This window comes from Eptesicus fuscus, chromosome 8, assembly GCF_027574615.1.
Source record: "Eptesicus fuscus isolate TK198812 chromosome 8, DD_ASM_mEF_20220401, whole genome shotgun sequence".
Taxonomy (NCBI): domain Eukaryota; kingdom Metazoa; phylum Chordata; class Mammalia; order Chiroptera; family Vespertilionidae; genus Eptesicus; species Eptesicus fuscus.
In genome coordinates, this window is record NC_072480.1 from 64,190,119 (window position 1) to 64,215,667 (window position 25,549).

A 25,549-nucleotide genomic window follows, 5' to 3' on the forward strand; every position below is an offset into this window, starting at 1 on the left:
CTTGCCCTGCTACCAGAGCCTCTGTCCACACACACGGGGGGCTGGAAGTGATGGGAAATTGTGCTGCTTGGGGGTAGCCCTCAATGATTGATAGGAGCCAGTGTATATATACTCCAGCTGCCTTGCCCTCTGGTGGGATGATGCTGGGCACTGGCTCCAGTTACCCACAGTTAGCACTGAATCTGTTTGACAATTCAGCGCTACTGTCTTTCCTCTTTCCTTTCCCTGTCTCACTTCCCCATTCTCACACTGGTCTTTCTTAGGACCACTCCCAGAAAACTTGAAACTTTGTCTTAGAGTCTGTTTTTGGGGAGACTCAAACTAAAACATATGATGATAATCTGAAATATTTTTAAATTTTTGATTGATGAGATTTAATGAGGTTCTGATTCTGATAAAAGAAATCTCAAATGTTCTGTTACATTTTGTTGGTTTTGCAGGAATCGCTTCACTGCACTAAATCCTTTTCACTAAATATGCAGTTGGAAATACTATCTATACTAATAAAAGGGTAATATGCTAATTAGAGCGGACATCCTTCCGGACAAAGCCGCAGCGGCTGCCTGAGGCTCAGGCAAGCCGAGGATGGCAGTTGCTGCTGCCCAGGGCCGGCCAGAGGCTCGGGAAGCCATGGTGGCTGTGAGGGCCAAGGCTCAGGCAGCCACAGCGAGCAGTGGCAGCAGCAGAGGCATGATGGGGGCGTTGCCTTCCCCAGTCGCTTCCTGCAGAGGGAGGCCAGACTTCGGCTGAGGCCCGCTCCCCATGGGTAGGACATCCCCTGAGGGCTCCCAGATTGTGAGAGGAGACAGGTCGGGCTTAGGGACCCCCCCCCCCCACGTGCATGAATTTTTGTGCACCAGGCCTCTAGTCTATAATAATAGAAGCGTAATATGCTAATTAGACCAGACAGCCAAATGACCTTCCAGATGTCATTCTGGACATCCTTCCGGAGGCAGTTAGGGGAGATCAGGCAGGCAGGTGAATGGTTAGGGGCGATGAGGTGGGCAGGCAGGCACACCAGCAGTTAGGAGCCAGCAGTCCCAGATTGTGAGAGAGATGTCTGACTGCTGGTTTAGGCCCAATCCCACAGGGGTACCTGATTGCGGGAGGGCGCAGGCCGAGCTGAGGGAACCCCCCCACCCTTGCATGAATTTCATGCAACGGGCCTCTAGTACTAAATAATGTAGCTCCCATGTTAAAGAAAGATGAATGAAAATCTTAGGCAAATTAAAAACTTTTTGTAATTAGATTAAATGATACATTTTGTCACCCAAATCATGTTTTATCACAATTAACATTTTATGCAAACATTGACTAATATGTTGCATAATTTTCAAGTGTATTAATCACCTAATCTGATATTATAAATCCAAACTGATCTTTAGGTCTAATCACTGTATGTTTTTAAATAGCATCAGAATTAGCAATATAATTCAAAACCAGTAACTTACATCTAGTTTTATCTGCTACAGATAAAACAACTGTAAAAATTCTGGCCAAGAATGCTCTTGAAATGATGCAAATTTGTTGAAAAATCTCATGATAATCCTTCTTTAATAATATCAATATCATTTGCTTGCAATTTAAGGACTTCATATAACATTTCTAATATATGTGGAATATGTATCAAATAACTTCATAATATTTTGCTATCACTATTTAATTTTTATTGATTGAAACAAATATTGCATGTCAGTACTAAAGAATCCATTAAATATTTAAAAACGATTTTCTTTGGAATGCTATTTAACTTCCATATGTAGGATAAGGCAAACTCCTTTTAAAGTCACAGCAAAGATTACAAAATGATCTTTCATAAAATGCATACATTTTAATTTTATTATTAGTGCTGATATCATTCATTGATTTGTGGGCTTTGTGCTAAATTTTTGGTGACTGAGGGTGTTAATAATTTAATGACTTGCAAACATGGCTGTTGTTACTCTTCTCACTAGCTGACCATGGTTGCTGCTCCATCTGTTGCACAGTGATATAGAAAAAGAAAAAGTTTTCCTGTAAAATTATTTTAATAATTTCACACTTTCACAACTCTTAGTATCCATTGTCTATACATATGGAAAACAATTTTCTGGTCAATGTTTTTATTCCCATGACTTTTACATTTGTGGTCAGCAAAGTTCATTATCATACAGGTTACTTGCATTCACTTGTAACAAACATTCTCCTAATTGCAGATCATTTCATAGCCTATTTTCTACCTCTTTGGATTTCTCATACAATGTTATTGCTCAACAGAATAGAAGAAAACACTTAACTCTCTTACTATTGTAATAGTAACTTCTTTTACAGATGGTAAAATTTTCTCTGCTATTGTTTGGATTAGACTGCTATTATTTGTGCTATTCTATACAAAATGATACCTTATGTTCTTCAGATTTGATTTAAAAGAAACATTTCAGGGAAAGTACTATGATTTTCAACCTTTCCTCAAATCTCTGAAGTTTCTACCTTTGCAAACTCTATTTTTTTAAATGAAATATTCATTTAATCTAGATAAATTAAAAAAACACTATCAGTATGGATACTTTCAAATATTCAACTGAATATTCTCAACATCTTTTCTTTTTAAAAATTATTAAATTTATTGGGCTGACATTGGTCAATCTATACTAATAAAAGGGTAATATGCAAATTGGTCAGGATGCATTCACAGTAATGACCGAATAGCAGTCTGTGTGGGGCGACCAGGACAGCAGGGGGAGGGGGCAGTTGGCGGCGACTAGGTCAGCGGGGGGAGGGGGGCGCGGGGCGTGAGGCACAACCAGGCTGGCAGGGAGGGGCAGTTAGGGGCGACCAGGTCAGCAGGCAGGGCAGTTGGGGGTGACTAGGCCAGCAGGGGGGGAAGTGAGGGGCCACCAGGTCAGCAGAGGGAGGCAGTGAGGGGCAACCAGGCTGGTGGGTGGGGGACAGCTGGGGGTGACCAGGCCGGTGGGTGGGGCAGTTGGGGGCAACCAGGTCAGCAGGGGGCAGTTAGGGGTGATCAGGCAGGCAAGTGAGCAGTTAGGAGCCAGCAGTCCTGGAGTGTGAGAGGGATGTCCAGCAGTTGGATATCCCCTGAGGGGTCCCGGATTGGAGAGGGTGCAGGCTGGGCTGAGGGGACCCCTCACTCCCATGCACGAATTTTGTGTACCGGGCCTCTAGTAACATTATATAGGCTTCAAGTACTGTATACAATTCTATAATACATCACCTGTATATTGCATTGTGTGTTCACCACTTAAAGTCAAGTCTCTTTCCATCACCATATATTTGAGCTTCTTTACCTTTTTTATTTTTTTTACCTCCCCCACCCTGTTCCCTCTGGTAACCACCATAATGTTGTTTGTGTCTATGAGTTTCTGTTTGTTAATTCGTTGCTTTCAGTTTTATATCCTATCATCAGTGTATGAGGGTTCCTTTTTCTCCACAACCTCCACAACACTTATTACCTGTCTTATTGATAATAGCCATTCTAACAGGTGTAAGGTTGTATCTCATTGTAGTTTTGATTTTCATTTCCCTAAAAGGTAGTAAAGTTGAGCATCTTTTCATATATCTGTTGTCTATTTATATATCTTCTTGGGAGAGGTGTGTCTGTTAAGGTCCCCTGCCCATTTATTTTATTTTATTTTTAAAAAATAATTCTTTATTGTTGAAAGTATTACATATGTCCCCTTTTTACCCCCATTGACCCCATCCAGCCTGCCCCCACTCTCCGCCCCAGGCTCTCACCGCCTCATTGTCTGTGTCCATGGGCCATGCAAGATCCTTGGTTGATTACCTCCCACCCACCCACCTCTCCCGCCTTCCCTCTGAGATTCCGTACTCTGTTCCATGACTCCATGTTTCTGGATCTACTCTGTTCATCAGTTTATTTTGTTACTTAGATTTCACATATGTGTGAGATCATGTGATACTTATGTTTCTCTGACTTATTTCACTTACCATGATACTCTCCAGATCCCTCCATGCTGTCTCAAAGGGTAAGAGATTCTTCTTTTTACTACTGCATAGAATCCCATGGTATAAATGTACCATAGCTTTTTTATCCACTCCTCTACTCATGGGCACTTGGGTTGTTTCCAGATTTTAGCTATTGTAAATTGTGTTGCTATGAACATAGGGGTGCATACATTCTTTCTGATTGATGTTTCTTAGGATATATTCCTAGAAGTGTGATCACTTGGTCAAATGGCAGTTCCATATTTAATTTTTTGAGGGAACTCCATACTACTTTCCATAATGGCTGCACCAGTATGCATTCCCACCATCAGTGTACTAGGATTCCTTTTTCTCCACATCCTCACCAGTACTTGTCATTTGTTGATGATAGCCATTCTGACAGGTGTGAGGTGATACCTCATTGCCATTTTAATTTGCATCTCTCTGATGATCAGTGACTTTGAGCATTTTTTCATATGTTTCTTGGCTATCTGTATGTCCTCTTTGGAGAAGTGTCTATTTAGGTCCTTTGCCCATTTTTAAATATGATTGTCTTCCTTTTGTTAAGTTGTATGAACTCCTTATATATTTTGGATATTAACCCTTTATCAGATGTATCATTGCCAAATATGTTCTCCCATACAGTGGGCTCCCTTTTTGTTTTGTTAATGGTTTCTTTTGCTGTGCAGGAGCTTTTTATTTTGATGTAATCCCATTTGTTTATTTTCTTTTTAAAAAATATATATATTTTATTGATTTTTTACAGAGAGGAAAGGAGAGGGATAGAGAGCTAGAAACATCAATGAGAGAGAAAGAGAAACATCAATCAGCTGCCTCCTGCACACCTCCTACTGGGAATGTGCCTGCAACCAAGGTACATGCCCTGGACCAGAATCAAACCAGGGACCTTTCAGTCTGCAGGCTGATGCTCCATCCATTGAGCCAAACCGGTTAGGGCCCATTTGTTTATTTTCTCCTTAGTTTCTTTTGCCCTAGGAGATACATCCATAAACATATTGCTGCCTATGGTTTCTTCTAGGATTTTTATGGTTCACAACTTACATTTAAGTCTTTTATCCATTTTGAGTTTATTTTTGTGTATGGTTTAAGTTGGTGGTCTAGTTTCATTTTTTTTATTTTTATTTTTTGCATGTACTGGTATCTGTCCAATTTCCCCAATACCATTTATTGAAGAAACTCTCTTGACTCCATTGTATGCTGTGGCCTCCTTTGTCAAATATTAATTGAGCATAATGGCTTGGGTCAATTTGTGGGTTCTCTATTCTGTTCCATGGATCTATATACCTGTTGTTGTGCCAGTACCAGGCTGTTTTGATTACAGTGGCTTTGTAGTATAACTTGAAATCTGGTATTGTGATTCCTCCAACTTGGTTTTTCATTTAATGCCATATAAATTTTTGGAGTATTTGTTCCAGATCTGTGAAATATGTTGTTGGTATTTTAACAGGGATTGCATTGAATCTGTAGATTGCCTTGGGTAGTATGGACATTTTAGTGATGTTGATTCTACCAATCAATGAACACGGTATATTCTTCCACTTGTTTATACCTTCTATCTCTTTTTTCAATATTCTATAGTTTTCGGAGTACAAGTCTTTTGCCTTCTTGGTTAAGTTTATTCCTAAGTTTCTTAATTTTTTTGTTGTTGCAATGGTAAATGGGATTGTTTATTTCATTTCTTTTTCTGAAAATTCATTATTGGTCTATAAAAAAACCATAAATATTTTGGGTGTTGATTTTGTATCACTACATTGCTAAATACATTTATTAAGTCTATTAGTTTTTTGGTGGAGTCTTTAGGGTATTCTATGTACAATATCATCTGTGAATGAGAGTTTTACTTCCTCCTTTCCAATTTAGATGCCTTTTATTTCTTCTTCTTGTCTGGTTGCTGTGGCTAGGACTTCCAGTACTATCCTATATAATAAAAGGGTAATATGCAAATTGACCCTAACTGTGGAACGACTAGAATGACTGCTCAACCAGTCACTATGAGGTGCACTGACCACCTCTTAGTCCCTTTCCCCAGGTCGGCAGGCTCCCATTGCCTGATGACGAATGGGGAACAAGGTGGTGAGGATGCGGGTGGCACCAGGCCAAGGCCCCTACCCCGCTGGTCTCCCCACACACAGAGGGTGACCCACAGCAGGGGCAGGGCCATCCAAGGGCAACACTTGCTTCTTGGAAGACAAACCTACAGCTTTCTACCAGTCAATACGTACAGGTCCTTAAGTGTACAGAGTAGATGTACACTCAAGGTCTGGATCATTGAAAATACTTTCAAGCAAGGTCTGCATATCATATTATCATACCTTTAGTTTTTAAGAATGTTTGGAGAGTGTTATGCTAAGTGAAATAAGCCAGTCAGAGAGACAACCATCACTTGATCTCACTCATATGTGGAATCTAATGAACAAAATAAACTCATGAACAAAATAGATCCAGAGACAGAAGCATGGAATAGACTGTTGAATCTCAGAGGGAAGGTGAGGGAGGTTGGTTGGGTGGGAAGGGATCAACCAAAGTACTTATATGCATATATGCATAACCCATGGACACAGACAATAGGGTGTGAAGGGCTGGGGTGAGGGCAGGCTAGAAGAGCTCAATGGGGAAAAAAGGGGACATATGTAATACTTTTAGCAGTAAAGATTTAATTTAAAAAAATAAAAAGATTGAAACAGACACAATGAAATGGAAGATCAGGTATCATAGAAATGCACAGTTGAAACCTGTATAATCTTATAATCAATGTCACCTCAATTAATTTAATAAAAAGAAAAAAGATCACATTGATTGTAAAAAATGCTGCCAATCAGAGTGACATGCCATCAATTGTAAGGCAGATCTTGATTTCAGAGATACTAAACTGTGAAAACAAATGTGTAATGTAGAATCACTTAAGCTTGGATCTCAGGATATATTTTGTATAAAATCAAACTATGTGATATATCTGTGGAGGAGTATATTAAAAAACATGCACCATCCATAATATATAAAGAAGCTCTGGAAATTACGACATAATCTGAAAACATGCTTCAGGTCTCATCCACATTGTTTCTTTTTTTTTCTAAATATATTTTTTGTTGATTTCAGAGAGGAAGGGAGAGGGAAGGGAGAGAGAGAGAGAGAGAGAGAGAGAGAGAGAGAGAGAGAGAGAAACAGAACATCAATGATGAGAGAGAATCATTGATCAGCTGCCTCTTGCAGGCCCCACACTGGGAATCGAACAGTGAGTGACCTCCTAGTTCATAGGTCCATGTTCAACCACTGAGCCACACTGGTCAGGCTCCACATTGTTTCTTGCTCAAATATTCTTCTTTTTAAAGTGGTAATAGATACTATAAATTAACATAATATTATTCACATTAAAAAAACAAAAGAACAAAAAACCTGACACTCGAAAATGATCCATCTAGTAAGTGAAACTTATTTGGTATTTCTGTCACCCTCTCACTGTTGCTTTTGTTTTTCTAGATAATTAGGGAAATAGATCTGTTATTATTTATACAAATGTTGGAATCATTGCTGTGAAAATATATGTTTCATCAATGTTTAATACTATCAAAGCAGTCAACCCATTCTATATCTGCTTAGGTGCCTAAATATTCATTGATCAGAAGCATTGTAGACATAAGATATGTAATAATTCCCAAAATGGTGACAAATAAAACAGCTGAATAATTTAAAAAGTGGAAAGAAAAAAGAATGTTTGCAGAATTGAACATAAGTAAAAGGTCTTTTTTTTCTTTGCCTTTTTTAAAACTTCAGAGCGCTTTATGAACCATTACAGCCGTTCTCAAACCTTAGGGTCTTGGGGTCCCTCTAACACAAATAATTGACAACTGGAAGAGCTTTGGGGAGCTGCCTAAGAATGACTGAGCATGCGCAGAAGACACCGGGCGTCCCGTCCAGGCAGACGATAAAGGTCAGGAGGAATCCGTTGCCTTTGCGGACCCACCCGGCGGGCAGGCAGGCAGAGGTGAGCACTAGTGGGCGGCTCCCAGGAGTTACACCTTCGCCCCTCCCACGCCATCCCATTCCTTTTTCCAAAGGGCGCCCACAGCCATCGAGAAAACCTGGAGAGGTGGACCCTATCTCTGCGGACGCACTTCCCTTCGCGAGCAGGAAGGGAGCGGGGAGGACGCAGCGGAGCGCCCCACAGGCCACGCATGCGCTGTACACAGGAGGCCCCCGAAGTGGAATCCAGTTGCCGGATTCGCCGCCCCCGCCGGGAGTGCGCCTGCGCGGTCGCCAGTCTCTCCACCTCGGCTTCCCCTCCCCCTAGTCCCCCCGCGGGGGCTCCGGGTCCGGCGGGACCATGTTCAGCAGCACCGGCTCCAGTGGGCTTTGTGAGTACCGGCCGCCGCCATCCTGGCTGTCCCCTACACGCCCCCGCTGCGCACCTCCTTGAGGAGGCTGGAGGCAGCGGGGGCCCTCGGGGTTGCTGGAGGTTTGGGGGCCGATCCTCCATCCCGGCGCCCACACCTTGATGGTTCCTTGCCCCGTGGGAGGCGTCGCCCTCGCTTCAGCTGGGAAAGGCGAGTGGTGACTTGGTCCCGCCGCCGGCCGGGCCTCCCACCTCTGCGCCCCAGGTGCGATGCTCAGGTGCTCCGGGACTGCCGGAGGTGGGCCGGGGTGCCGGCGGTCCCCTGGCCCGGCCCCGCGCCCTCAGCGGGGCGGACGTCGGGCTTGAAGAAGAGGCTGCCCAGGTGGAGGCGATGCTGGAAGCCTGCCCCCTTCCTCGTCACCTTTGCTCCATTCATTGAGGCTCAAGTGGGACCAACTGGCTCTCCCCCAGATGTAAATTCCAACCTCTGGTTCAGGAACTGGCTTGTCAGTTTTACTTAGATTTCTCTCTTTCCCAGTCTCACGAAGAGATGAATCATTCCCAAAATGGTGACAAATAAAGCAGCTGAGTAATTTAAAAAGTGGAAAAAAAAAAAAAGAATGTTTGCAGAATGGAACATGAATAAGTAAAAGGTCTTTTTTTTTTTTCTTTTCTTTGCCTTTTTAAAACTTCAGAGCGCTTTATGAACGATTACAGCAGTTCCCAAACCTTTGGGTCTCACTAACGGATTCAAGTACTTTTAAAGTGGAAGGAAGTTAGGAAGTCGTGTGGTAGGACAGCGTGGACCTTGTGGCTTGCTGTTGCTCTGATGTTTTACCTGAGTGTCAGCCGTGGTCAGCAGACAGAGGGCTGAGCAGTACAGATAGCCTTTTAAACCATTTCTCACTGAAATAGTTTAATGAATTGACTTTGGGTAAGGCGGCCTGTATGTTAACTAAACAGCACTGAGATTAGGCACTGATACAGCAACACTGAACTGTTTGAGCAGGTGTAATTTTGCAATTGCTTGTCACCGTTAGTACTTCGTAATTTTATACATGTAAAGTTAATCTTGCCAGCGTACAGGGCAGTTGACATTTCCAAATATTAAGGGTCTGTTGTTAATGTTAGGAATCTTTTTTTTGAGAATACATGTCTTAGTGTGAGGGTGAGTTAGAATCAGAGCCACGGGCAACATTTTAAATATTTCTCACTTTTCAAATTCTCAGGTTTTGAAATGGACTTAATTAATGATTTCCCTTGTTTCATAATTAATTTGATTTATGGAATCTTTCAAGCATTGACCTCAGAGTACATTACAACAAAATGCTAGCTAATTAATTTTCTCCGAGCTACCCTTTGGATAAAGAACATTATGACTGTTGATGAAACTGAGAGTCAAGAGGGTGATATGATTTTCCTGGGGTCCCATGGTGAGCCATACACTGGCGAATACAAAATTAATGGTAGAATTCTTCAATTTCAGTTCTTTCAGTATTTTGAGCTATCCTTCCTGAGCTATATATTTTTTAAATACGTATAAAAATTAAAGAGGCAAGTGAAATCCATTATTGGTTACTATACTGTATTAATCATTATATTGGCCAAGTATACACCAGTGTGATACATGGCGACTCTGGGGGAAAGTAATACTTGATGACCTGTGGCACAGGATGGATGAGTATTGAATTCTAGGAACCGAACTGCTGCCCAGGGAGAGGCCTAGGCCGAGGGCTCCTTAGCTGTCTTGCCCTGTTTCTAAAATAAGTTTATCCACGGCGTAGGCGTTGATGGGATGGCCATTCCTCAGAAGACCATGTCTTAAGTGCTTATTTAACAAACATTCTGGGTATCCCCTTGGGTCAAAAACTACTAGATGCTGGGAATGCAGCGCTGAACAAATCTTGGTCCCAGTGTTTACAGAGCTTAAAGTGGAATTTAGGCCCAGTTTTTCCAGGAGTGGTCTTTAGGCACGTCTGGGTGCAAGCAGTTACCCTGCTTTAAAATTTTTCTTTGCAAGGTTACCCACCGAGAGGGAAGTGCTATCCTTTAGGTGAGAAGTGTGGCTCTTTGGTAAGTCAGAGTTCTGAGTAATCTGCCTACCCTTGCCCCCATGGGTAGTGAATAACATTCTCTTTTTGAGAGAAAAATCGCTGCCATTTCCTACTACCCGCATATTTCCCACGTCGTGTGACTAGTAGGCAATGGTATTTTAGTGTTACATTTGCTCCCCCAAGTTCATTTATTCATTCAATAAGTGTCTGTTGAGTACCCATACAAGCCACCCTGTTTGCGTACAGAGGATGAAGTGGGAAGCAGGATAAAGGAGACCAACATCAAATAGGTTAATAAATAATCAATGTGATTTCATATAGTGATAAGTGCCAGGAAGAAAATAAGAAGGTAATGGCAGGGACAGGTTATGGTGGACTTCTGCTTTAGCATTTGTGGTCAGGGAAGATAACTGCGAAGGTGCCATTTGAGCCGAGACCCCAATGGTGAGAAGGAGCCAGCTATATTAGTTTGTTGAAAAACATGCGTTTTGCAGAAAGGGAATTGCAAGCACAAACACTCTGAAACAGGCATAGCAGGGCATTTCCAAGGTACTACAGAAAGCAGGGGCCACAAGGACAATAAACCCAGGGAAGGGCCTTTTGATTTGCTCTCTTTTGTTATAAATAAAACAACGTCGTCATTATCTTTCATCACAGTGACTCTGACCGTCAGACTCTTGATCCCCTGTCTCCAGTTTACAGCTCACTTCTGGCATCTTTCATATCTAGTCTGAAACCTATAGTTAATTTTTATCAAGACTCAGAGACTTGGTGCTGCTGTCCTGCTATGCTCACCTAGCAAAACCCCAACCTCATATTAATCGATGGTGACTCTGAGCTGAGTTATTGGCATGATTGCTCAGTTAATTGGGATTTGTTCATCTCCCTATGCTCTTCCTTTTTCATCCCTATCCTCAAGACCATTCCCCGCCTCTACCCATCTCACTCTTAACCCGTCCAAAAAATAAGGACTATTACCTGGGCCTACCCTCTCCCTAACTTGTTCATATAGCCACACTTTAACAAATGTTAAAGAAGACTTCCCACTGTAGGTGATAACTTGTGCTGATTTTTGAGGGATGAGTAAGAGCTTGTCAGATATACAAACTTTGTTTCTTTCCCCCAGTCTAAAAGAATGAAGCGCCTGGCTGGCATGGCTTAGTGGTTGAGCCTTGGCCTATGAACCTGGAGGTCATGGTTCGATTCCTGGTTAGGGCATATGCCCGGGTTGCGAGCTTGATCCCCAGTGTGGGGTGTGCAGGAGGCAACCGATCAATGATTCTCTCTCATCATTGATGTTTCTATCTCTCTCTCCCTCTCCCTTCCTCTCTGAAATCAATAGAAAGATATATTAAACAAATAAATAAAATAAAATAAAAGAAAGAAGCATCCTTTTCCTAACTGAGGCTCACCCTAACCTATTCTTAACTCATTCTTTGTTGCGTTTTCTAGTACCAATGCTTTATTCTCTTGTGAGAGAATGAACCTGACACCTGGTTAGAGCTGATGTTTTCTCCTGTGGGTGCTTTAGTGGGACCTTCAGAAACTCCTAGAGTATTTCCGATCCCTTACCTATGGAAAGGAGATAATATTTTCTGTATTATTGAATTGTTGTGAAGATTAAAAGAGTTGATATGTATAAAGCTTCTAATCAGAGTTAATTTTTTTGTTTATTTATTGATCCTTAGAGAGGGAGGGAGGGAGGGAGGGAGGGAGGAAGGAGGGAGGGAGAAAGAGAAAGAGACAGAGAAAGAGAGAATCATCAATGTGAGAGCAGAACATTGATCGCCTGCCTCCTGCATGCCCCCCCCCTCCGCCCCCCCAGGGATCTAGCCTACAACCTGGGCATGTGACCTGACTGGGAATCAAACCAGCAACATCTAGGTGCACAAGATGACGCCCAACTAACTGAGCCACACTGGCCAGGACCAGAATTAAATTTTTTTAAATTGGATTTTTCTCCTGAGTCTTAAAAATGCTGAAGCATAACACTTCCATTGACCCTATTCTGAATCTTCCCACTGTTGACCACTTTATTTCTTCTTCCATCCACGCTTCTTGAAAGATGATCTTTACTTTTTCACTTTCCTTCACACTTTAGCCTCTGCAATCAATGAGCTATTCTTTGATGGTCACCCACTGTGGCATGGCTCTATTCTTGGCTCACTTTTAAGTTATTGGTTTAACAGCTATTTAATGAGCACTCCTGTGAGCCATCCATTCTTCTAGGTGCTTGGGATTCAGCAGTAAATAAAAGACAGAGGGTACATTCAGGTAGCTGTAATCTTAGGTAATAGAAGTTATAAAACATAGACTCACTTTAAAAATTAAAAGTATTCAGTTCAGTATTTTAATCAACAGTTTGGTCTTCACTCAAAGGTAACACTTTTTCCCAGAAGACTTCTGATTGGCAACCACCTGCTGTGAGAGAAAGGTGTGTGATTGGCTTCTGCTTAGATCTCTATTCCTTAGATTTCCTGTTTCTGACCTTACTGGCTTCTAGATTGGGTGAAGTGGGAGGAGGAAGCCATAGTGAGGAACCAGGATGATTCATATGTGGCTCTCTGAGCTTGGCACATGATTAAAGGTGACTCTGTTTTGTGGGCTCTTTAGAAATTCTTGGGAGACTCCTATCCAGGCTACTCCCCTGACCTAGAGGAATGCTTTTTTTTTTTAATCATTAATTTTTTTTCAATTATTGTTGACATACAATATTATATTATTTTCAAGTATATACCCAGTGATTAGACATTATAAAACTTAGTATGTGGTCATTCTGAAAAATCTCATACCCAGCTGACACCGTACATGGTCAATATGTCATTGACTATATTCCCTATGCTGTACTTTAGACCCTCATGACTACACTATGAACTACTAAATTGTATTTCTTTTTTTTCCTTTGTGTACACATTTAGTTTTATTGTAACAAAGCAACTTGTACACTTTTAACGTTTAAAATGAGCATCATCTTTCCTTTCCAGTGAAACAAAAAGAAAATTTAAAAGTATACAGGAACAAAATTACAATAGAGAAATGTTAATTCCGAATAAGATCCTACAGGTTCTGCTGATTCTCCCATTGAGTGGCAGGGCTCAAGTCATCATTAGGAGAGAATTTTATTTTAAAAGTGTCATCTTAGACTGCAAGGGTGTCCGTTAAACATCACAATTAAACATGCCAAAGGAGAAGCCATGTTGTCAAAATGCCCACTTAACCCCCCCAAACATCTCAGACCCACCCTTTGCTGACCTTCTATAACCCCCCTTTTTAAAATTTTTTTCTTTTTTAAACAAGAGAAAGTAGACAGATACATGTTGGTAAATGCTAACTGTCTATAATCATAGAGACAAAGTGTAATCTCTGAGCCCACTATACAGAGAAAGGAGGAAAAAAGCTAGAATTCTATGCACTACTACACAGAGCTAAGGGAGCAGAAGGTGTTTCTTTCTTTTTTTTTTTTCACAGAGCAAGGTGGTGTTGATTCCATTAAGTTTTTCTTGAGATAGGAAGGGATAAAAATGAATTTGGAACAGAAAGGGGCAAAGATTCTTTTCCCACTGTATTCTGCTCAAGGTACACCCCCCCCCCCCCCCCCAATAAGGTGAGAACCATAGTGTAAGGGAGAAAAAAGAGACCTCAAAAAACAGGGCAACTGAGCACAAGAGGAAAAAAAAAAAAAAGACTGCAACTTACTCCCAGGGACTGGAGAAAATTAAAAAAGGTTGGAATATTTCAGTGTTCATTAGTCATCTTCTCCTTCATCTTCCTCTCCCCCCCCTCATCATCATCTTCATCTTCTTCACCTTCATCCTCATCCCCTTCTTCATCAGTATCTTCCAACCCTTCCTCTTCATCATCATCATCATCTTCTTCTCCTTCCCCTTCTTCATCATCCATGTCAGGAACCCAGTAGTACTGTAATGGATTTGGCCAAATGTCATCTTTGATGACTTCTCCTAACTCACCTGCACCTGCATCAGAATGGTCAGTAAACCAGGTAAAGAAGCTCTCTGGTTCCTCATGCTGTCTCTTCCTGCTATTCTGTGTTTGACTTGAATGATTCGTCAAATCCTTTCCAGATTTCCATTTGATTTCAGTGGACTTTGAAATGGATCACCACTCTCATTTAGATGAAACTCTTTGGAGAGAACTTTATTTTCGAAGTAAGGATTTTCATCAAAATAAAAATCTATTCTGTAACCTGATTTAATATCTTCAAATTCTGTCACTTCAACTCTTGTCAAATAATGCAGCGCCTCTTTATCCTCTTCCCCAAGCAGTGCAGACGTTTGTGGATGGTTGACAAATGTTACCCCAAAATTTGGGATTTTGGCGATCAATTCTGACCTCTTCTGTAGAAATGGTTGGCGGAGTTTGTTATATTTCTGTTCTACTTTCAAAATATCCTCACTGGCTTGTTCATTAAGTCTGTCTATTTCATTTTGTACTTCATCAATATGTTCAATCGCTTCTTGCTGTTCTTTTTCTCCCTTTGGCACGTCCTGTGGGGTCGGCTCTTCTCCAGCTTTGGGGCTGGCGGCAGTTTTGGTTTCTTCATTTGAGATGGGAGTGAGGACTGGCGTTTGGGGGCCATGCTGTGAGGAAAGTCTGAGGATCTGAACGCTGGGAAGTCACCAGGCTCGAAGGCGATTTGAGCACTCTAAATTGTACTTCTAAATCCCTTCACCTTTTTCATCCTACCCCCAACTCCCTCCCATGTGGCAGCTGTTCAAAATGGTCTCTGTATCCATGAGTCTGTTTGTGTTCTGTTTGTTTGTTTATTTTGATTTTTACTAGTAGATTCAGTTGTTGATTGATATGTATTTATTGCCTTTTTATTGTTCATATGTTTTATCTTTTTTTTCCTTCTTCTTCTTAAAGAAGACCCTTAACTTTTGTGTAATACTGATTGGTGGTGATGAACTCCTTTAGCTTTTTCTTGTCTTCGAAGCTCTTTATCTGACCTTCAATTCTAAACGATAGCTTTACTGGGTGGAGTAACCTTGGTTGTAATCTTGGTTGTCCTTGCTTTTCATCACTTTGAATATTTCTTGCCACTCCCTTCTGGACTGCAAAGTTTCTGTTGAAAAATTAGTTGACAGTTTTATGGGTGCTTCCTTGTAGATAACTGCTTTTCTCTTGCTGTTTTAAACATTCTCTCTTTGACTTTAACGTTTTGCATTTTAATTATGATGTGTCTTGATGTGGGTCTCTTTGGGTTCATCTTGTTTGAGACTCTGTGCTTCCTGGACTTGTGTGTCTATTTCTTTCACCAACATCAATTTTCTGTAATTTTTTTTTTTTCCAAATAGGTTTTCTCTTCTACTTCTGGCACCCCCATGATGTGAATGTTGATATGCTTGCAGTTGTCCCAGAGGCTCCTTACACTATCTTCATATTTTGGAATTCTTTTTTTCTTTTTGCTCTTCTGGTTAGACTTTTTTTGCTTCCTTATATTGCAAATTCTTGATTTGATTCTTGGCATTCTCTGCTCTACTGTTGATTCCCTGTAACTTATACTTTATTTCAGTTAGTATATCCTTTATTTTTGACTAGTCTTTTTTTATGTTGTTGATGTTCTCAGTAAGTTCCTTGAAGTTCTCAGTAAGTTCCTTGAACATCCATATAACCATTGTTTTGAACTCTATGTCTGGTAGTTTTCTTGCTTCCATTTCATTTAGTGCTTTTTATGGAGATTTCTTCTGTTCTTTCATTTGTGACTTTTTTTTTTTTTTTTGTCTCCACATTTTGGTGGCTTCCCTATGTTTGTTTCTGTGTATTAAGTAGATCAGCTGTGTGTCCTGGACTTGGTGGAGTGGCCTTGTTTAGTAGGTGTCCTGTAGGGCCCAGTGGCTCTGCCTCCCCAGTCTCCTGAGCTGGGCACTCCAGATGAGCCCCTATGTGAGCTGTGTGTACTGCCCTCTTATAGTTGAGCCTTGGTTGATGTTGGCATCATTGGAAGGGATTGACCCCAGGCCAATTAGTTGTGAGGATTGGCTACGACTACAGCTGAAGAGCTGCTGTGCAGGAGTCAACCCTATGGAGCAGGACTTGCTTCAGTGGGGCTTTGGTGCTCACTGAATCTGCCCTTTGAGTGTGTTACTCATGGAGGTAGTAGCTTTATAATCCATCGTGGTCAAAGCTGACCACTGGATGTATTGGCTCTGGAGCCTCCTGGGAGGTGCAAAGTCACCCACTGCCTGTGCCCTGCCTAGGGCTACCCAGCATGAGCTACAAAGCCATCTGCAGATGGCTGCTACTTGTATTGGTCTTGGAGGAGCCCAGGAGAGGCCAAGCTCTGAAATACGTTCGGCTGCCGCTAGTGCCTGGCTTGGGGCCACTTATCAAGAGGTATGGGGCATGCTAAGGTCAGCTGCTGCTTGTTTGAGATATTTTAGGAAAGTCCAAAGCATGAGGCAAGAGTGGAAAAGCCACTAGAAATGGCTTGGATGAGCCTGCAAGTAGGGAGTGGCAGGGCCTCAGGAATCACCAGGGTGGGGTGAAAAGTATGAGCTAGGTTGATGGAGATTCAGATATGGTGCTCCATCTGCCAGCTCTTTGGCAGGGAGGGCTCAGCAAAGGAACTCTGCCAGCACTTCTGTCTGGGAAAAAGCTGCCCCTCCAGCTCTCTCCCTCATGCCAGACAAATTAATTCCTCCCCAAATGTCCCAGGTTCCTTTCAAGCTGCTGCCCCAACGTTGGAGCTCAGAAGGAGTGAGTCTGAGTAAGTCCATGTTCAGGCTCTTTAATAGGAACTGCCTAGGACTCCGGCAGGCTGTGTGTCACTCAGCCACAATCCCTTCAGTCAGAAGTTCTGGGGCTTTTTCTTTGGGGCACTGGAATCCTGGGCTGGAGGGCCTGTTGTGGGACAGGGACCCCTTGCTCCTCAGGGAAACCTCCACAGCCAAGATATCCCTTCAAATTTTAAACCACAACACATAGATTTGGGACCAGCAGTTCTGCAGTTCTGCCCTGAATCTCCACCACTCCTACCAGTCTTGATGTGCTTCTTCTTTAATTCCCTAGTTGTAGGGCTTTTGTTCAGCTAGATTTCAGATGGTTCTGAATGATGGTTCTGTATTTTAGTTGTAATTTTGATGTGGCTGTGGGAGGTAGTGAGTACCATGTTTACCTACATTGTCGTCTTGCCTAGAGGGGTGCGTCTTTATGCTTGTAGGCTTTATTTGGTGATTCTTCCTTAGCTCCTAGGAACTTAGGTCCACCTACAATTTCCTCCTTCTGGAGTAATTTTGGCTTGTTTGGGGGGCACTGTTGGACTGAACCAAAGGTGACCCTTGTGTTGGCTCTTGTATGTAGCCTACCTCTGTTCTGTTGGAATTGCTGAATTTTGCCTTGGTTGTGCATTTTAATGTCAGTGATCAACATGGCTTTTCCTTCTGCTCTCTAGAGTTCTCAGGGTGGAAATCCACTGTGTTCTCACCTCAAGGGTCACATATTTACTCACTGAATAGGCCCATGAGCATCTCACTCAGCTTGCTGTGAAGGCATGGTCATACTCTCAGCACTTGGATAGTTCACTCTACAAATTTTAATGTCTTTTCTTCACTGTAGAGAACTCTCACTGTTTCATTCACTCTTTTTATGTTTAAAATCTGACTGAGAGAAGTTTGAGTCATGTGACTTCTTTTGATTAATTTTTTTGTAAATTCTGAATTTTGGTATGGAACCTCTATTTGATATACAACAGTCCATGGCACCTTAGTGGAAATTATAATTTTAATATCTTGTTTTAGGTACATTTCTGTTTTGGGGGCCAAGAATCATTTGGCTGGCCTCTTTAGGGAGAAAAAGGAGACATATGTAATACTATATGTTTATTCTTTAAACAATAAAGAATTGAAAAAAAAAGTGACTAGAATTTATCTATTTCTGCTCTAATTTCATTCTTTGTTGCATTAAAGGATTAACAGTAGGCCTGAGTTGCCCAAGCCCTGAATAATTGCCTTTAATGCTTGATTCTTGGAGGCTAGCTATTTCCCACATTTCTGAAGATTTTTATTGTTGTTATTTGTTTGTTTGTTAATCCTCACCCAAGGATACTTTTTCCATTGATTTTTAGAGAAAGTGGAAGGGAGGGAGGGAGGGAGAGAGAGAGAGAGAAACATCTATGTGAGAGAGACACATCGTTTGGTTGCCTTCTGCATGTTCTGCAACCAGGGAAGGGAATTGAACCTACAACCTAGGTATGTGCCCTTTGAAACTCTTAAGGGAAATACTTTTTATTCAAGAAATAAACCCACACATGTATGATCAATTAATTAATGACAAAGATGCCAAGAATACACAATGAGGTAAGGATAGTCTCTTTAATAAATAATGCTGGAAAAACTGGACTGCCGCTTGCAAAAGAATGAAAGTGGTCCACTATTTTACACTAGCTATACTAATAAAAGGATAATATGCTAATTAGACCAGACGTCTTCTGGATGTCCTTCCGGACAAAGTCACGGTGGTGGGGCTGAAGCAGAGGCAGTTAGGGGTGATCAGGCTGGCCGGGGAGGGCAGTTAGGGGATGATCAGGCCAGCCCAGGAGGGCAGTTAGGGGGCAATCAGGTCAGCTGGGGAGGGCAGTTAGGGGATGATCAGGCCGGCAGGGGAGGGCTGTTAGGGTGATCAGGCCGCAGGGGAGGGCAGTTAGGGGGTGATCAGGCTGGCAGGGGAGGGCAGTTACGGGGCAATCAGGCCGGCCGGGGAGCAGTTAGGGGGCGATCAGGCCGGCAGGGGAGCAGTTAGGGGGCGATCAGGCCGGCAGGCAGAGGGGTTAGGGGCATCAGGCCAGCAGGCAGAGGTGATTAGGGGCTATCAGGCAGGCAGGCAGGCGAGTGGTTAGGAGCCACACACCCCCCTCGCCCCTGGGCCTCTAGTACACAAATATTTACTTAAAGTGGATTAAAGACTTTCACATAAAACTTTAAACTATAAAACTCCTAGAAGAAGCCGAAACTGGTTTGGCTCAGTGGGTAGAGCGTCGGCCTGCGGACTCAAGGGTCCCAGGTTCGATTCCGGTCAAGGGCATGTACCTTGGTTGCGGGCACATCCCCAGCAGGGGGTGTGCAAGAGGCAACTGATAGATGTTTCTCTCTCATCGATGTTTCTAACTCTCTATCCCTCTCTCTTCCTCTCTGTAAAAAATCAATAAAATATATTTAAAAAAACAAAAAACTCCTAGAAGAAAACATAGGTGTTGGCGACCATTATTTAATCTGACACCAAATGCAAAATCAACAAAAGCAAAAATATATCAAACTAAAATCTTCTGCATAGCAAAAGAAACCATTAGCAAAATGAAAAGGCAACCTACTGAATGGAGAAAATATTCACAAATCATAATCTGATAAGGGTTTTATATCCAAAATATATAAAGAACTCATACCACTTAATAACAAAAAAACAATCTGTTTAAAAAATGGATAGAAGATCTGAATAGACGTTTTACCAAAAAAGACATACATTTGGCCAACAGGTACATGAAAAGATGCTCAACATCACTAATCATCAGGGAAATGCTAATCAAAACCACAATGAAATATCACCTCATACCTGTTAGAATGGCTGTTATCAAAAAGACAAGAAATAAGTGTTGGAGAAGATGTGGAGGAAAGAGAACCCTTGCACTGTTGGTGGGAATGTCAATTGATGTAGCCACTGTGGAAAACAAATTGAAGATTCCTCAAAAAAATGAAAAATGAAAAATAGAATTATCATATGGTTCAGCAATCCCATTTCTAAGAATTTATCTAAAAAAACAAAACCATGAGCTCAGAAAGATATATGCATCCCCATGTTCATTGCAACATTATTTACAACTAGAGGCCTGGTGCACGAAATTCTGCACGGGTAGGGTCCCTAGGCCTGGCTGGCGATCAGGGCCGATTGGGCCTTCCGTCTTCCGGCCGGGGCCTTCCTTCATTCCGCACCACCCTCTGGTGATCAGGGCACGTCATAATGAGCCATTGAACTCCTGGTCTCTTGGAGGGGACAATTTGCATATTAGGCTTTTATATATATAGACTAGCTTTCCCGTTGCAGGAAAAAATCCTGCAATAGGATTTCCCGCTGCACTCTACCCTGCCTCCGTTCCTCCCTTGTTCGCCCACCTCACCTTCTCCTCCAGCCCGCCCGCGTTTCCCTTCTCCCCCGCCCCGCCTCTGCCCCGCCCTTGTCCCCCGCCCCGCCCTTGTCCCCCGCCTCACCTTCTCCTCCAGCCCGCCCGCGTTTCCCTTCGCCCCTGGCCCCGCCTCCACTCGACCTTTATCACCCGCCTCGCCTTCTCCTCCAGCCTGCCCGCTTTCCCTTCGCCCCCGGCCCCACCTCCGCTCCGCCCGCCCCGCCTTCTCCTCCAGCCCGCCCGCGTTTCTCTTCACCCCCGGCCCCGCCTCCGCCCCGCCCACCCCGCCTTCTCTTCCAGCCCTCCCTTGTTTTCCTTCACCCCTGGCCCCGCCTCCGCCCCGCCCTTCTCCCCCGGCCCCGCCTCCGCCCCGCCCTTCTCCTTCCCCCCGGCCCCGCCTCCGCCCCGCCCTTCTCCTTCCCCCCGGCCCCACCTCCGCCCCGCCCTTCCCCCCCCCCCTTGCTTGCTTCTTCGAAGCTTTACTCCCTTCTACAGCTGTTGGCTTCTTTGGACGCTGTCTTTATATGCAAATTAGCCGCCATATTTGTTGGGGCAATTTGCATACTCATCCTGATTGGTTGGTGGGCGTGGCTTGGCTGGTGGGCGTGGCTTAGGTGTAGCGAAGGTGCGGTCAATTTGCATATTTGTCTATTATTAGATTAGATAACTAAGATATGGAAACAACCTAAGTGTCAATTATCTTACCTTATAATAGACAAATATGCAAATTGACCGCACCTTCGCTACGCCCAAGCCACGCCCACCAACCAAGCCACGCCCACCAACCACGCCCACCAGGAAACCGTTACATGGACGCTGGGGCCGGTGGCTTTTCGGGCGCCTGCTCCTATCGCAGGGACCCGGCTGGGGTGCGGTGCGGCCGAGCCCAAGGACCGGAAAGCCGCCCGGGGCTTTCCGGGCCTTGGGCCGATCGGAGCAGGGACCCGGCTGGGGTGCGGTGCGGCGGAGCCCAAGGACCGGAAAGCCGCCCGGGGCTTTCCGGGCCTTGGGCGCCAGCCGGCTGCGTGCTCCGATCGGAGCAGGGACCCGGCTGGGGTGCGGTGCGGCCGAGCCCAAGGACCGGAAAGCCGCCCGGGGCTTTCCGGGCCTTGGGCCGATCGGAGCAGGGACCCGGCTGGGGTGCGGTGCGGCGGAGCCCAAGGACCGGAAAGCCGCCCGGGGCTTTCCGGGTTTTGGGCGCCAGCCGGGTTCGTGCTCCGATCGGAGCAGGGACCAGGCTGGGGTGCGGTGCGGCCGAGCCCAAGGACCGGAAAGCCGCCCGGGGCTTTCCGGGTTTTGGGCGCCAGCCAGGTGCGTGCTCCGACTGGAGCAGGGACCCGGCTGGGGTGCGGTGCGGTCGAGCCCAAGGACCGGAAAGCCGCCCGGGGCTTTCCGGGCCTTGGGCCGATCGGAGCAGGGACCCGGCTGGGGTGCGGTGCGGCGGAGCCCAAGGACCGGAAGGCCGCCCGGGGCTTTCCGGGCCTTGGGCCGATCGGAGCAGGGACCCGGCTGGGGTGCGGTGCGGCGGAGCCCAAGGACCGGAAAGCCGCCCGGGGCTTTCCCGGCCTTGGGCCGATCGGAGCAGGGACCCGGCTGGGGTGCGGTGCGGCGGAGCCCAAGGACCGGAAAGCCGCCCGGGGCTTTCCGGGCCTTGGGCGCCAGCCGGCTGCGTGCTCCGATCGGAGCAGGGACCCGGCTGGGGTGCGGTGCGGCCGAGCCCAAGGACCGGAAAGCCGCCCGGGGCTTTCCGGGTTTTGGGCGCCAGCCAGGTGCGTGCTCCGATCGGAGCAGGGACCCGGCTGGGGTGCGGTGCGGCCGAGCCCAAGGACCGGAAAGCCGCCCGGGGCTTTCCGGGCCTTGGGCCGATCGGAGCAGGGACCCGGCTGGGGTGCGGTGCGGCGGAGCCCAAGGACCGGAAGGCCGCCCGGGGCTTTCCGGGCCTTGGGCCGATCGGAGCAGGGACCTGGTTGGGGTGCGGTGCGGCGGAGCCCAAGGACCGGAAAGCCGCCCGGGGCTTTCCGGGCCTTGGGCGCCAGCCGGCTGCGTGCTCCGATCGGAGCAGGGACCCGGCTGGGGTGCGGTGCGGCCGAGCCCAAGGACCGGAAAGCCGCCCGGGGCTTTCCGGGCCTTGGGCGCCAGCCGGCTGCGTGCTCAGATCGGAGCAGGGACCCGGCTGGGGTGCGGTGCGGCCGAGCCCAAGCCAGCCAGGTGCGTGCTCCGATCGGAGCAGGGACCCGGCTGGGGTGCGGTGCGGCCGAGCCCAAGGACCGGAAAGCCGCCCGGGGCTTTCCGGGCCTTGGGCGCCAGCCGGGTGCGTGCCTGCTCCGATGGCAGGAGCGAGCCGACCTGGGGGTCTGCTTCTGCAATCAGGTCGCAGGGATGCTGGGTGCAGCTGAGCCCAAGGCCACCGCCCAGGGCCAAGCCCGGACCCTGAAAGAAGGTAGAGGTCAGTGGCCACCGCCAAGGCCTGGGTCCCCGGTGCCGGCAGAAAACTGGTGCAGGCAGCCAGGTGAATGAAGGTCTATTGCACGAATCTTCGTGCAAACGGGCTACTAGTACCTTAATAAAATATTAATAATAAAAAGAATTTTAGCTGAGAAGTAAAGACAGGAATTAACTAGGGAAGAACAAGTTTAAGAGGGGATACTTTATTTATTTTTAATTTTTAAAATTTATTGCATCTTTATTGTTGAAAGTATTGCATATGTTCCCCTTTCCCCTCTCCCCCACCTTCCTTCTGAGATTCCACAGTCTGTTCCATGCTTCTGTGTCTTTGGATCTATTTTGTTCATCAGTTTATTTTGTTTATTAGATTCCACATATGAATGAGAGCATGTGATACTTGTCTTTCTCTGACTGGCTTATTTCACTTAGTGTAATACTCTCCAGGTCCTTCCATGCTATCTCAAAGGGTAATAGAGCCTTCTTTTTTACTGCTGCATAGTATTCCATGGTGTAAATGTACCACAGTTGTTTTTGTTTGTTTTTTAATTTCAGAGAGGTAAGGAGAGAGAGATAGAAACATCAATGATAAGATATAATCATTGATTAGCTGCCTCTTGCATGCCCCCTGCTGGGGATGGCATGTGCACAACCTGGGCATGTGCCCTTAATTGGAATCAAACCCAGGGCCCTTCAGTCCACAGGCTGACACTCTAGCCACTGAGCCAAACCGGCTAGGGCCTACCACAGCTTTTTTTATCCACTCATCTACTGATAGCCATTTGGGCTGTTAAGGGAGAATACTTTTAAAAACAATGATTTTTTTTAGTCTGAAAGTAAAATTAATCATATTATAGAAAGTTTGGAAGATAAAGAAAAACCACTGTAATCATTTCAGTTAATTTTCTTCATCTCCCCCCCCAACCACACATTTATGTTTTTGTTTTAAATGAACTGATTTTGTTATTATAAACAGATGTGCATCAAAGAAAATTCTGAGATATGAAAAAGTAGTTGAAAGAAATAAATAGCATTTATTGACATCTTGATGTTTATCTTCATACTATTACCAGTGCAGAAATAAATAAGTAAAAGTACATTTATTACATTTAAATGCTGTTTTGTAACTTGTAGATCACGGAACAGACTTTTAAAATGAGGAAGCTGAGGCATTTAAGATCACATAGCTGTTGAGAAACAGTACTAGAATTTGAACCCAGACAGTCTGGCTCCCTATTCTGTGTTCTGAACTAATAATGCACACTACTGGTTCTCAGACTTAAAATGATAAGTTTATTTACATTTATTTCTCTTGACCCCTGGGATATTCATAGGCTAATGATGAATGTAATAGCTCATTTTAGCAGAGGGGCTTATTTCCCAATCATTGAAAACTGAATTACTGTGTCCTGGCAAGTTGCTTTTCATTCCTCCCCTGTAACTGCTACAGCTGTTACTCATGTGCTCTACCACTTTCCTTCTGATGGCGTTTAACCACCAGTCTCCCTCTTTTCTTCCTAAATCAGAGCCAGGATACCGTTTTGTTTTTAGGAGAGATGTTTTATGTCCTAACTAGTGGCCTGGTGCACAAATTCATGCACACTGAAAGGAAATTAATTAGAAGAAATATTTTAATATTGATATTCGCTCTTTTTTATAATAGAAGTGTCAACCAAATTCACGATTGACAGTGACAGATCGAAACACACGTGTGTGATTGGCGCCATTGAGAACTTTATATATATAGATAAACTTGCTTAATTAAACCTTTTTTCTGATTTAGCTAAACTTTTTCCAGCCCAGTGAAGCACCCCAACTTCTCTTCCAGGTAATTATCAGCAACACAGCAGTAAATATCAACATGAAGCAGATTATTATTGTAGATCACGCAGAAAGAACAAGGGGTAAAATATTTAACTGCAGCAGTGTTTGACTATATTCTGTGCAGTGAGAAAAACTGAGGTCATTTTCAAGTTCCACCATTTCTTCTTTTCATTAGGGTCAAGTTTTTAAGCTTTCTAAATCTCTGTTTTCTGGCTAATGAAAAGAAAATAGGATTCCACTGAGTCTCCTATTTACCTACTCCAGGACTTCTGTGAGGATCAAATGAGATGAGGCATGGGAAAACGCTTCACAGACATTTGGTTACAGTGTGAAATGTTTGCACCTGGATATAAAGCAAGTTGTGTTCGTGGACTGAAGAAACTGCAAGGAGGCTTGTCACTAGGGAGAGAAAGCCAGGTGTTGCTATGTGACGTCATTACCCGGACAGTCAGACACTTAGCCTTTTGTGTGTGTGTGTATACATGTGTGTGTATATATATATTAGGATATTTTTGTAGTAGTTAATGTGCTGTAGTTATTTTTGTTTGCATATTCTTCTTTTCCCCTTCTCTTTCTTTATTAGTCAAATTATCTTCCTTCTCCAACTTTTCCCAACTTGTCTCAATATATTTTTAGTAATGAAGGTAGAAACTACCTTAAATCAAGCTACTTTAAAAATGCATTTTTATGGCATTATAATAGACTAGAGCAGTGGTCGGCAAACTGCGGCTCACGAGCCGCATGCGGCTCTTTGGCCCCTTGAGTGTGGCTCTTCCACAAAATACCACGTGTGGGTGCGCACGT

At 44.4% G+C, this 25,549-nt stretch overlaps 1 protein-coding gene and 1 pseudogene across 3 annotated transcripts in view; one reads left to right on the plus strand and one right to left on the minus strand.

Moving 5' to 3' along the window:
- Positions 1-7,875: 7,875 nt before the first annotated feature.
- The window catches only part of UBAC2 (UBA domain containing 2), a 195,448-nt gene continuing 177,774 nt past the window's right edge, over positions 7,876-25,549 (plus strand). For 2 of the 3 annotated variants that reach the window (XM_054719902.1, XM_054719903.1), the window contains exon 1: positions 7,876-8,315. In XM_054719902.1, the coding sequence (XP_054575877.1) occupies positions 8,136-8,315 (180 nt within the window). In that variant the 5' untranslated portion in view covers positions 7,876-8,135. The remainder of the gene's footprint in view (positions 8,316-25,549) is intronic. The other variant, XM_008143973.3, reaches the window with a different exon arrangement.
- Positions 14,014-14,944, minus strand: LOC103288257 (protein SET-like; annotated as a pseudogene).